The sequence below is a fragment of the Sceloporus occidentalis genome, unplaced genomic scaffold (assembly GCF_023333645.1).
Source record: "Sceloporus occidentalis isolate IW3139 unplaced genomic scaffold, rSceOcc1.0.p SCAF_7, whole genome shotgun sequence".
Taxonomy (NCBI): Eukaryota; Metazoa; Chordata; class Lepidosauria; order Squamata; family Phrynosomatidae; genus Sceloporus; species Sceloporus occidentalis.
In genome coordinates this window covers 13,261,800-13,275,550 of record NW_028316987.1, presented here as the reverse complement: position 1 = coordinate 13,275,550, position 13,751 = coordinate 13,261,800, and the positions used below count along the sequence as shown (strand labels likewise).

Here is a 13,751-nt window from a genome sequence, read left to right as displayed (position 1 = left end):
TCTGTAGCCAGTATGAAAAAGTTGAAGGCTGAACTATGGTAGCAGGAACAGTTAGCTTAAATTGAGCCGGCCAAATGCACCCAGGAAGTTGTGTGGAGGATTCATGGCCCAAGGGAGACATATTTAACAAGCACTCAGAATTGCTGTTGAATAGTGGCATCAGATCCCTCAGGAATCTTCACAATCAGCACTGCTGTGTTATTTTATGCCTCCAGTAAAACTTTCATATTTTGACTAGGATTTGACATTTGGGTTTTGTGGAGAAAAAATTATTCTCTTGTTTGTTCTGTGTCTGCTTTTTCTCAGTAAATTTAAGACTGCTATGGAGATATTTGGGTGTAGGGATTTTTTTAAAAGACATCTCTAGTGCTGGGTTTTATATTTTGTTATCTGTTTTATAATGCCTTTGCCTTGTGTGAAAATCATATATAAGCTTTAACAACAGAAAAATCAGGGTTCTCTTGATCATCTAATATTTTGTTTATTTTATTTTATTTTATTTATATGCCACCTTTCCCCCAGGCCAGGACCCAAGGCAGTTTCCATAACACATTAAAATGTTACAAAAAGTTCTAGACAAATTTTAAAACACCATATTAAACACTGTAAAATATATAAAACTGGTTAAAACAGATAAAAGATACAGTTAAAAACCTTCCCTGCTTCAGCATTAAAAAGCTTGCTTAAATAAGAATACTGTTGCCTTCTGGCAAAAAAGAAAGCAGTGAGGAGGCCAGTTTAGCCTCCTGCAGAAGCTACTTCCTGATGATGGGAGAAGCCACTGAGAAGGCTCACTCTTATTTCCTTAGCAGGTGAGCCTGTGATGATGGCAGGACTGAAAGAAAGCCTTCCCCAGTGATCTTAAATTTCATATGGGGAGATACGGCCTTTCAAATAGTCTGGACCTATGCCGTGTAGGGCTTTATAGGTCATGACCAGCACTTTGAGTTATGCCCAGAAACGAACTGGTAACCCTTGACACTATTTCAACAAGGGATATAATCAGAGCCTGTATCACTGAAGCCAGGTATATCTCCAGAGATAGAAGAGAGATATTTCTCTTTTATGGGCTTCTAATCCTCTTGTAAAATTCACTTGAAAGTCATACAGATCCCAATAGATTTTTTTCATACTGGTTTGTGTATAAAAACAGTACACAAGCTTTAAAAACAGAAATCTGTGTATTTTTGCCATCTTTCTTTTACGATGTTCTCACTTTCTGGTCAAATCCACTTGAAAATGGAATTGAGCTGGTGAAATCTGCGCCGTCTTCTTAAAAAGAGCTTCTTTGCACCTATGGGTTGCATTGTTATACTTAGCTCCTTGTTCTAGATTGGAGGAACAGAGGAGTACAAGATCTGCAGAGGTGTCAAAGAAGGTCGGATCACCAAACCTGTTGTCTGCTGGTGCATTGGAACCTGTGCAACCATGTTCTCTTCAGAGGTACGTGTAAAGGAAGGGAGACCTATTTGTGGCTTGGTGATTTTGTCTTTGCTTATTTAAATAGCTTGTTGGGTAAGTGCAGCCACAGTATCTGACTGGCAGGGTTCTTCCTCTGTCCTGCACCTCACACTGGATCTGAGTGTAGAAAGCAGCTGAATACACGCCCCACACAGCAGAATCAAACAAAACTGCATAACAAAAGGAGAGCAGGAGATTTCCCAGAGTTATTACCAGAGTTAATATAGGACTGAAATGCAGTTTTATTAAGCTGATCTCTGAAGGTTTCATTTTTTTCTGCTTCTGGTCCTGATTTGTAATCACCTTACCACTATCAGATAGTTCTCTGAAGCTAAGTCTTAGCTCTTTTAAAAATTATAGCTCAAAGGAGTCAAATAAGAAAGGGCCTGAGTCATTCCTCTTATTATGGAGGTTAGAGTCATCAGTAGCTGGTAGTGAGTATGGTAATATATTACCTCCAGAGGCAGTATTCCTTTGTGTATTACATACAATGGAATGGAATGGAAGATGGATAATGTAGTTGCACTCATGCCCTACTAGCAAGTTTCCCATAGGCAATTATTTTGCAGCTATGAGAACAGAGGACAGCTATGTGCTCTTTTTTCTGATCCAGCCTATGCTGTTCCTATGTTCTAATGATTTTATAGTATATTCTCTATCCTTGCTGTCCACCCCAGTGCTAACCCATAATGGGAAAGAGAAGCTATGCAGTGGTATGAATATTTTCTGGAGGAAGTAACTCAGTTGAAAAAGGCATGCTACAGGGCATGTCTGACCATGATCTAGTCACTTTGGCTGAGTTCAAAGCTCAAAATTGCTCATGCCACTCTAAAATGGGGTAGAGAGCCTGTGGCATCCCCAGTCTTGGACCAGTTGGAAATCAGACTCCAACTTCCATCAGCCCCACAATAACCTAATGTCCAGGAATATGGGAGCTCCAGCCTCAACAACAGATGAAGGGCCACAGGTTGATCACCACTACTCTTCAGCTTTTAATCTGTTTTTTGAAGCTATCTAACCTTGTTGGTCACTGAAACACAGTACGCACATCTGTAGCATGATCACACATCCCCAAATTGGACTGTATAAGTTGTATATGAAACATAAATGAATGTTGTGTTTAGAGTTCGGTCCCATCTCCAAGATACCTAATTATGTATATATATGCAAATACAGGTAATCAAAAAAATCCAAAATCTAGGACACTTCTGGTCTCAATCATTTTGGATAAGGGAGACGCAACCTGCATTATGAAAAAATATGTGGTTAATTCTGGAGAAGGAAATGAAATTCTTTTCCTAGCGTTTTCAACTGATTGACACCAGTTTTGTTAAAGGCCCCTTTCTGCTTTTAACAGGTACAGTTTGGCCATGCTGGGGCGTGTGCAAATCAAGCTTCTGAAACTGCTGTGGCCAAGAATCAAGCATTGAAAGAAGTGGGTGTGTTTGTACCCCGAAGTTTTGATGAGCTGGGCGACGTGATTCAGTAAGTAGGATGACAGTACTGCAGTGTTTGCCCCTTACTGTATGGGACTAAATGAAGAGGACAAGCAGTGTGGCCTGAAGACTGAGGTTCAAAACACACTGCAGAAATAATCCAGTTTGAGACCACTTTAACTCCCCTGGCTCAGGAATCCTGGGAACTGTAGTTTCGTGTAGCACCAAAGCTCTCAGACAGAGAAAGCTAAATGTCTCACAAAACTACCGTTCCCAGGATTCCCTAGCATTGAGCCAAGGTAGTTAAAGCAGTCTCAAACTGGATTATTTCTCCAGTGTATTTTGGACCTGAAAAGCAGTGCTGAGACCTTTTTGGACTTTAACCATAAGTCAGTGCAGTTGATGAATGGGCGTGGGGGGCTTTCAAGCTTAAATGCCAGAACTTTTTGATAAGCTTAAACACTGATGTCATTTGTCATCATTAGCCCACAGCCCCATCCTGACAGCTGCAATCCTCATTCATAGCTGGGATGTGAGGAAAGGAAAGGATTTTCTTAGCAAAAATTCATGGTTGTAAGCTATGCCTGTTGTAATGAAAACCGTTTTGGATGGCTTGTTCTTGACTGGACAGTTCAGACCCATTAGCGTTACGCAAGACCTGCTTCTAGCAGAGATCTAAACTGCTAGAATTCAGTTCTTCATATGGATCAACAAAGCTGCCTGCATTTCTGGACACCCCCTGAGAGATTGTGTATGGGAAGTATCATCATGGACATTTTAAAATTCATCACTACACTACTGGTTAAATTAAGTGTTCCTAGAATCCTAAATAGCCACTTTTTCTATCTGCAGATTTAAAAAAGAGAATGTATGAGGGGCTGTCCACACATTTATAACACTATGTGACATTTGCAGCTACTGAACATTCTACATAGGAAAGGACAGTACTAAAAATAACGAGATACCTTCCTAATCACACTTGAACATAAGTTATAGGTGTATCAAGTGAATATTTCATCTGTTTTTATTAGGTCAGTGTATGAGGATCTGGTTTCCAAAGGAGTGATTGAGCCAGCTCAAGAAGTGCCTCCTCCAACTGTGCCAATGGATTACTCATGGGCAAGGGTAGGTTTGCTCTTTTGCTACAGTGTAAATTGACCCCTACCCCAAAGAGAACTAAGATAGAGTCTCAGTACAACTTTCTTCCCACTCCAACCTTCTAGGAGCTTGGTTTAATCCGGAAACCAGCTTCCTTCATGACTAGCATCTGTGATGAGCGAGGCCAAGAATTGATCTATGCAGGCATGCCCATCACTGAAGTCTTCAAGGAAGAGATGGGAATCGGTGGTGTCCTGGGTCTGCTGTGGTTTCAGAGAAGGTGAGCACAGCTTTTCATCATATCAGGGTGGTTCACATTATAGTATTGGAGAAAAGTTCCATCCTACCTCCAAACGTCATCTCACGCTTTCTTTTCTTGCTAGCCTGGTACTGAGGGGAGATAAAACTAAAATCAGAGAGAAAGCATTCTATAGTCAGTGGTTTAAGCATTGGGCTAGAACTCTGGGAGACCATAGTCTGAATCCATACTCAGTCATAGAAACCCACTGGATGACCTTGGGCACTTCATATTCTCTCAAGCTCAGAGATAGACAGTGGTAAACCTTCTCTAAACAAATCTTGCCAGGGTCACCATAAGTGAGAAATAATTTAAATGTACCCCACAAGAAACAACTACAGTCATGACAGCAAACTTTCCCTAGGAAAAAAAGGGTTAAACGGTTGCAGTTTCCAGGCATTTTCTCTTTTATTCCTTCATCTGCTCTTAGGCAAGAAAGGCTTGTTTCCTTCTAGTTGAATATTGGAGTGTGTGTGTGTGTGTGTGTGTGTGTTCACACACATTCCTCTGGATATCTTGGGGATACCAAATTTCTCACTCTTGTTTTTTGGAGCAGAGGGGTTGGTAACTTGTAAATGTAGGATGCTAGAAACCTTTTGAATTATGTCTCTCTTCAGACCTGTTTATGTGACTGTGTTTATCATCCAGTCTGAACATAAGGTTGAATTGCTAGCTCTTGCAAAGTACAGCCTTCCCAATAGTGCCTCCCCCCACAACTTTTGTAATTGTTGACGTGGTGCAGTCTGTCTGAACCCACTTTTATAACCATTCAGGAAAAGGTGTAGATAGTTTGTTTCTTGTAGAAGACATTTTAATCTGGAGATTCTAAACTTTTTCTTAAATTAGTAATTTTTATGATTTTTTTTAAAATAAGTCAGTCTGTGAATGTGTTACTTGTTTTGTGATTCATCTTGAGAGTTGAAAATAGAATCATATTTTAACATTTTTGACACACCAGGTTACCCAAATATGCCTGCCAGTTCATAGAGATGTGTTTGATGGTAACAGCAGATCATGGCCCAGCAGTATCAGGAGCTCATAACACTATTGTCTGTGCAAGAGCCGGGAAGGACCTCGTCTCCAGTCTCACCTCTGGCCTGCTCACCATTGTAAGCATTTAACAATTGCTGGATAAAAGTAGGAAGTAGTGCCATTGTTAGGGTGTAGTCAGGGCTCTGTGCTAAAGAAGCTTAAAATTCCACAACAACATGTAGATGTGAAGCTTGACCTTAAGACCTTGTTTTCCAGCCTTTGCCAAACTTCCTATCCAGCCTTCTAATGTGTGAACATACAAATAGTATACTGTATGTTCAAAGATTGGTTTAAATAAGAGCTGTTCTGTTTTGGGACAGCTTTGTCTTGGTTTTCAGTCGATATTAATAATACAATATTGCTCTACTTTTGTTATTTTGTCCCCATATTATATACCTTAGCATCTTTTTTGATCTGTTTTTGATCTGTTTTTTGGGGGAATGGGAACAGAATGAGCTTCTGTTCATTAGATATTGTGAGACAGGAAAATCACTTGCACACATGAATACCTTGGGTTGGAGGAAATAATGGTGAACTTACCTTATAAGACATGTGTATGTGCCATGGTGCGTGTTAAGGCAATAGAACACCCAAAACAATGTGCTATTTCAGTTCTTCTTACAGTAGGTTTCTTACCAGAAACAAAATAGGATCCAAAAGTTAACAAGTGGGCCGTTCACTTGTAAATCCTCTTATTTAATTAGTCCACCATCAGCAGTTTATAGCTTTAGTTGGTTAATATACTGGTGATAGCTAGTATACATTCAAAGCCTTTTTCTTCATTAAAAAATGCCAGAATACTTTGAAGTTTTCTTTCTTCTTAGAAATAGCAGATCAAACTCTGTGATAGTGTCACCTTAGGGTCGCCATAAGCCAAAAATGACTTGAAGGCACACAACAACATGAGCTCTCACTTGCCTTTATTCTCTCTAATGTGATAAGCCAGTGTCTGCATTGCATAACAGTAGGCTGAGGGAAGGGGTGCTGGTATGGTGGAATTTCTCCATTCCAAAATAGATAAATTGAATAGAAGACCATAGATGACCTGCACATAGAAACTAAAAGATGAGCAGAACAGTTTTAGCTTAGACTTTCCTGCCATCTTATTGTTCTGTATAAAGGAAATATTTTTGTATGAAGGAGCATTAAGTGATATAGGCCCCTCCTTCTGGTTGAAATGGTGTAGTCCAAACAAATGCCCAATGGAAATCCTGAGTGGAAAACAACAACTTATGGTGAGGGCGCCCTTTCATCTATGTAGCAAAGGTACTGTAGTGTCTACATGACTCCCCATCCCCATTTTCGTATGATTTCCAGATCATATCTTATCCCAAAAGAAAAGGGTTCTTTCATTATTATTATTTTGGTGAGCTTCTATCTGTTTGATAATGTTCAGGGAGATCGTTTTGGTGGTGCTCTGGATGCAGCCGCAAAGATGTTCAGCAAAGCATTTGACAGTGGCATCATCCCAATGGAGTTTGTGAACAAGATGAAGAAGGAAGGGAAGCTGATCATGGGCATTGGACACCGGGTCAAATCGGTAGGTGTCATTTTTGCTGAAGAGAAGAGATTTTTAAATTATTGGCTGTGTTTTAAATGCCTTTAAACTATTTTTCATTCTGGCCCATTTTAAGCTGATATTTTCTTTTAAATTTGTTTTTTACTATTATGAGTTTTAGACTTATTCTGATTTAATTTATGTATTAAGCCACCTTTGGTCTTGCATTAGGAGAAAAGTGGGATATAGCCCCGAAACAGATGAATATAAAAAGCCAGCTTCCATGCGGCTTGAGGGTATGGATGACACATGCCCCCAACCCACATAGAAGCCATTCTGGGGTTGCTCCCGGGCTGCTCAAGGCGGCCCAAACTTTCTTTTCTGCTCCTTTCGGAGATCCATTACAGATTCCGGCAGGGTCCGGCAACGGGACTATGGTGTGTGGTTGCTGTGATCCTTCGGCGTTCCGGATGGAAATAGCCTCTGGCCACTCCTTCCTGCCTGCCTCTTCTCTCCCGTAGATAGATAAATAGGTTGGTATTGGGAAGCTAGATGGAATACAGCCTTCTATTCAAAGCCAGGTTTAAAGGTAGTTAAGCCTTAGCTTAGGTGACTCTTTTGTCAGACTACTGTACTTAAAATCATAGAGTTGGAAGGCAAGGGCCTTCTAATTCACCCCTCTGTCATTCTGGAATGTAAAACTAAAGCACTTCTGAATAATGGTCATCCAACCACTGTTTAAAGACCTCCAATGTGCACTACATTCCAAGGCAGCTTATTCCACCATCAAACAGATTTTACAATCAAACCAATATTTAGGCAGAATCTATTTTCTTGAAATTTGAATCCATTGATTTGTGTCTAGTCTCTTGAGTAGTCTTTGGACAGCAGAATGCAAACTTACTTCATCTCCGATATGAGAACCTTTCAGATGTTTGAAGATGGCCACCATATCACCTCCCAAGCTATTTTTTTTTCAAAGCTAAACATGCCCAGCTCCCTAATGCATTCCCCATAGGGCTTGGTTTCCAGACTTTTTACCATCTTGCTCACCCTTCTCTGAACACATTCCAGCTTGCCAATATCCTTCTTGAACAGAGGTGACCAGAACTGGATACAGTATTCCAGGTTAGGTTTCACCAAAGCAAAATAAGAGTGGCAGTATGAGCTGTTGAGCTGGATGCTATACTCCCATTGATTCAGCCTAGAGTTGCATTGGTTTTTTGTCCTCTACATCACACGGTTCAGTTATGTTTGTGCCTAGATCTTTGTTACATGAACTGTTATCAAGCCAGATTGCCTAATGTTTCAAAGTATGTGGTTTCTTTCTCTAGTTACTTTTTTATGTTATTTCTTCTGCTATTTTATTTGCAGATCAATAATCCAGATATGAGAGTGCAGATTCTCAAGGATTATGTGAAACAGCATTTCCCTGCGACACCTCTTCTAGATTATGCACTGGAAGTGGAAAAAATTACTACTTCCAAGGTATCAGTCTTTGTCACTGCTTTTTTGGTTACAACTTTTAACATTCATTGCCTTGATATCTTCCCAATGCCTCCCCCATCACTTTGAGAATTACATCAGGAATAAGTGTTACTAGGTTTGTTGGCAAGGATGACTACTAGCTCACAGAGCTTGGAACATGATTTTTTAAGCAGCAGAGCCAGCCTCTAACCCCAGTAACTTATTACTGTTAAGATTTTTTTTTTTTTAACCCCATGCTATCCTGGTTGCATGGGAGTCGGCATGGTGTAGTGGTTTGAGCTTTGGACCAGGACTCTGGAGACTAGGGATTGAATCCCCACTCAGCCATGCAAACTACTAGGTGATGTTGGACAAGTCACACACACTCATCCTCAGAGGAAGCTAAGGGCAACCCTCCTCTGAACAAAACTTGCCAGAAAACCCTCATGATGAGTTCACTTTAGGGGCGCCATGAATTGGAAACAACTTGAAGGCACATAACAACAACAATCCTACTTATTGATAGTTATGCAAGTTGTTGCTCTGGGAAAAAGAAGTGCTGCTGTTTAACTACAGGTCACTGAAGAGAGATTTGTTTTATTTTTACTTTAAAACAAAGAGCTTGTAGTGCTCACACCAGTGCAAGATCCTGTCTGCCCAGCTCCTTCCCCCATACCTCAGAGGAACACAATGCTCTGAAGCCACTCCAGGAAAGGTGATTGGCAGGCAGCCACACTTCAGAGTAGCTTACATTGCATCTCTTAGATGAGAAAAAGAAAGTTGATTCTTCTACCTTTGCTTCTTCTCCCCCCCCCCCCCCCCCACCTTCTAGAAACCTAATCTCATCCTGAATGTAGATGGTTTTATCGGTGTGGCTTTCGTTGATGTACTCAGGAACTGTGGCTCCTTTACACGGTATGAACAGTTTAGTTATCTTGCTGCATCTCTGACATGGTATTGATGTTTAACTATAACAAATGTTCCTACTCAGAGGAGGCAACTCACCCAAGTATCCAGGAGATAATCTGAGGTTCAGTGGAGAGCAGACAGAAGGCAGCTTCCTAAAAATGTTATCTTTTGTATTGAGATTTTAGTTTATATGAGAAAATGCTAGCTGAGTAAGATTTCCAGTAGGAATTTCAGTACACTGCCTAGCTTCTTGCTTCTCCCTCTAACTAATGGACAGGTTGGCCCAGATCAAATGTTGAAGGGAAAATATGTCATCTTCGGCAAATAGTCATGCCTCTGTATTATATATTCACAGCAGAGTGTGATATTCCAGAGTTGGGATAACCTCAATGAGATTTTTCATACTTGCCTTTGAAAAAAACAAAATTATATTAGAGTGATATCTCTGTGTTGTATACACACTCCTGCTTACTTCAGGATGCTAAGAATGCACCATTTAGAAATAAAATAACTTTGGTTTGTATTGCAGGGAAGAAGCTGATGAATATATTGATATAGGTGCTCTCAATGGCATTTTTGTGCTTGGCAGAAGCATGGGATTCATTGGTAAGTCTTGCTTGTGACTTAGTCAAACTGCAAGTCCCTTTTCTACTAGGCAGGAGGCTGTACCCTTTAATCTCCACTCCAGTTATTGCAACTAGACCTCCCTAGCTCAGGGCCCAAACACCTTAATAAGACAGGCAGACAATTAGCAGTTTAGACAATTTTGCAACTAAGGGAACTCCAGCTACACCTACAAAATGAATATAGGAACTTCATTTGTTTTTATTTAGGCTCACAGTAAGGAAAAGAAGCAATATTGCATCTAAGAGAGAAATATCCATACCTATCTTTTTATATTAGTCCGGTTCTGGTTTCTCAGGCACATTCTGGGAGGAGCAAAGGACCTCAGCCCTTTGCTTAAGTGGATCTTTTGGAAAGGTTTTTATACCACTGGAGATCATGTACTGTGTAGCTGCAAAGCCCTTTATTATTAGACTAAACTAACTCTATTATAGTCACCCCTCTCTCATTGTCTTAACTTTAAATACTCACTCAAAACCATAAGGTTGCGAGTTCAATACTAGCCAGGGCTTGACTCAGGCCTGTATCCTTCCAAGGTCACTAAAATGAGTATCCAGCTTGTTGGGGGCATCTTGTGCTAAACCACCCTACCCATGTTTCCTATATATGACTGGCACAAATTGTTCCCCAGGGGAGAATATAAAAGCCCTGCTAGATCAGACCCAACAATCCATGTAGGCCAACATTCTGTTCACACAGTGACCAACCAGAGCTTATGGAAGCCTTTTAGTGGGATGTGACTGCAGCTGCACACACATTCCCCCCCCCCCCCCATATCACGTTCTGATAGTGGGGGTGATATAGTGTCATCTTGACTAGTAGCCTTAATGACGCTAACCAACATGTCTTTGTCCAGTTCTTTTTAAGAGTTGTCCAAGTTGTAGCCATCACCACATCTTTTGGCACTGAATTCTGCAGTTTAATTATATGCTGTGTAAATAGCCTTGAATCTCTCACTTTTCAACTTTAGTTCTAGTATAATGCAAAGAGAAAAAATTATCCCTGTCTACTTTCTCCATTGCATAATTTTTATACACTTCTGTCATGTCTCTCTTTCATAAGGAAGGTGGTACAGGTCAGCATGGTTGTAATTTTGTTATTTTCACTGTTTTAGGTCATTACCCTTTATCTTGTACTTGCACAGCAGCTAATTGAATTGGGTCACTGGGTGGGTAGAATTCATAGAATAAAGTTCTGTGACTTCTAGTAGTTGGGGCTTTGTGAAAAAGAACATTGTATGTAAGATTTTAAAAAGAAGAATACAATAAGTCTTATTTAATTTCAGGACATTACCTGGACCAGAAGAGGTTGAAGCAGGGTTTGTACCGTCACCCTTGGGATGATATCTCCTATGTGCTGCCAGAGCATATGACTATGTGAAACCAAAAAGAGCAAATTAGTTGCCTTTACTGAAGGTCAAAGTGGGCATGACTTTATTGTTATGCCCTAGCTGTCGAGGTATAGGAAACCAAGGACTGATCAGGCTGAAATTCTATACAAGGCAGCTTTTGTAGGCCTAGACGTGGATTCTTTAAATAATGATAAACCAAAACCTATTGCTATTTCTTGCTGTATTTAATATATATAAAAGCAGTTGCACTGTCTATGCTTTTTCTTTTGTGGTTTTTTATTTTTCTCTTCCTCATCCCACAGCTTTTCTGAAAAGTTGTCTGGCCAGATTTTAATGTTTTTTTATTTTGGTCTGTGACCTCATTAGACTTGAAGAACCCGCAAGTTATTCAGTCTGTTTTACCAATAAGAAGATTGTTCTCACAAGCTGTATAATTTTGTGATACATTTGTCTTGTCTCTGTATGTCCATCTTCACAAATTATATCTCCAATGAGCAGGTCCTTCTGCTGTCTTAATAAGCCATTCCAAGTCTGGTGGTGTAATTTTAAAATGTAAACTGGTAACATAAGCTCTTATTCAAAACTGTGAAATTTGCGTGTATTCCAGTTTCTCTATTTATGCAGCTAATATTTGTACTTATCACAATACAACAACAACCTAGACGTACACTTCCTGCAAAGGCTGGACCACAGAGAGTATGTGTATACATAAGATACTTCATCTCTCGGCCTCTAACATATCCACAACTATGTAGTCCTTTGTCTCTGTATTATAACCTGTCTTAAATAAACAGTACAATAGTAAGTTTTCTTGATTGGATTTTGTGAATAATCACTTCAATCTGAGACATAAACTCTCCAGTTTTGGGGCTTTTTGAGGAAATCTAAATCATCATTGAAATGGAAAATCATGTTTAAAATGTTAAACATACTCACTTTATATGAACATACAATTCAGTTGTTTTTGAAACTACTTGATGATTTGCAAACCCTATAAAAATGCCCTGTTGAAGAATGTGAAGGTGCACTACCATTTCTTTCACATGACTTCTTTAGCAGCCACTCCATCTGTTATGATCATGTGTTTGTTTTTCAAATACATATGAGGATACAGCATATAGGCATCACAAGCCTCCCTCACACAATGATTATTTTCAGATCTCTCAAAGAAGGAAGGAAGTTGGAATCAAGTAGAGGAGATTCTCTTGAAGACAGAAATCAGCAAGTTAAACTAAAGTCTCATAACTATACTGTGCTTTGAGTATTGAATTTGAGAGCAGCAAAACCTGAAACAAAATACTGCGGTTGAAGGGGCCTTTCACATTTCACAGTTATAGCACTCTCCATCCTGAAAATCCTCCTGTGTCAAAGTTTTGTGGTTTGCAACGTGACAGTAGATTGTTCACTGTGGAGATAGGAAGAGTCCAAATCATTAACAGATGAAAGAATCATATAAATCATATCAAATATATTTCCTGTTTTATAGCCCTGAGGTTTTGTAAGCTCACAGCAGCTTACAAAAATTAGTGTATTACATTTGGTGAACGCTATGAAGACTGCCTTTCACCTTCCAAGTAATCCTGCTCCCTGCAAGTGTGACAAAAGCTGCATTTACACTGCAGAATTAGTGCAGTTGGACACCACTTTAACTGCCATGACACAATGCTGTGGAATTTTGGTATTTGGAGTTTTCTGAGATATGTAGCCTTCTCTGACAGAGAGCTCTGGTGTCACAACAAAGTACAAATCCCAGGATTCCATAGGATGGAGCCATAACAAAGCAGTGTCAAACTGTATTAATTCTGCAATGTGCTTTCCCTCCTTTTGTACAGAGGTCCCAATTCAACTGCCAGCCCTGTCAGCTTTTCCGTGTGGAAATGAGGAGGAGGCAGCTTATCCTTATCACAGGAAGCAGAATGTCATTGAACTGACTGGGTGGCAATTATCCCTCCCCCATGTTTTTTTTTAGGTATTGAAATACATGAGAATAGCTCGCACATTCAACATTGTTTTTATGTTCCCCAGCTGTTTAATTGAGGACCCATTAACAGAGCGCAAACCAGAAAGTAAAATGGCAACCATCCATTCATATCAAAATAAAACTTGCTCAAGAAAAGAGCATAAAATGCTAGAGAAACCAATGCGCTTGACCAGTGTCAAAATGATAACTGCTCACTATAGTAGGCCAACCACAAAGTTACTAATGTGGGGGGAAATGTGGCAGTCCACACAAAGCTAAAGTCCTGGGTTTCTTGTCATGGCTGCAGATAAGTAAAATAGCAGCTTAACTTTTTAAATCTATTGTTGTTAACTGCCCTTGAATCAACCTCGACTCATAGCGACCCTGTGGATGAGACATCTCCAAGAATCCCTTGTCCTGCACTGTTCTGCTAAGGTCCTACAGGTTTAGGCCTGTGGCCTCCTTGATTCAGCCTAACCATCTGGCATGCGGTCTTCCTCTCTTTCTATTGCTCTTTACCTTTCCCAGCATCAGTCTTTTCTCATGACATCATTCGACCTCAGAAGGAGTGAAAGGCAGGCCTAGGTCCATCAGACTTAGCCTAAAAAGAAGAGCCC

The 13,751-nt window shown here is 40.1% G+C and overlaps 1 protein-coding gene across 2 annotated transcripts in view; it reads left to right on the top strand.

Moving 5' to 3' along the window:
- The window catches only part of LOC149309215 (ATP-citrate synthase), a 68,531-nt gene extending 56,542 nt beyond the window's left edge, over positions 1-11,989 (top strand). For both annotated transcript variants that reach the window (XM_089531981.1, XM_089531980.1), the window contains 10 exons: positions 1,333-1,443; positions 2,819-2,946; positions 3,929-4,022; positions 4,121-4,275; positions 5,252-5,402; positions 6,722-6,865; positions 8,198-8,311; positions 9,123-9,205; positions 9,729-9,805; positions 11,109-11,989. In XM_089531981.1, the coding sequence (XP_089388107.1) occupies positions 1,333-1,443; positions 2,819-2,946; positions 3,929-4,022; positions 4,121-4,275; positions 5,252-5,402; positions 6,722-6,865; positions 8,198-8,311; positions 9,123-9,205; positions 9,729-9,805; positions 11,109-11,203 (1,152 nt within the window). In that variant the 3' untranslated portion in view covers positions 11,204-11,989. The remainder of the gene's footprint in view (positions 1-1,332; positions 1,444-2,818; positions 2,947-3,928; positions 4,023-4,120; positions 4,276-5,251; positions 5,403-6,721; positions 6,866-8,197; positions 8,312-9,122; positions 9,206-9,728; positions 9,806-11,108) is intronic.
- Positions 11,990-13,751: the final 1,762 nt, after the last annotated feature.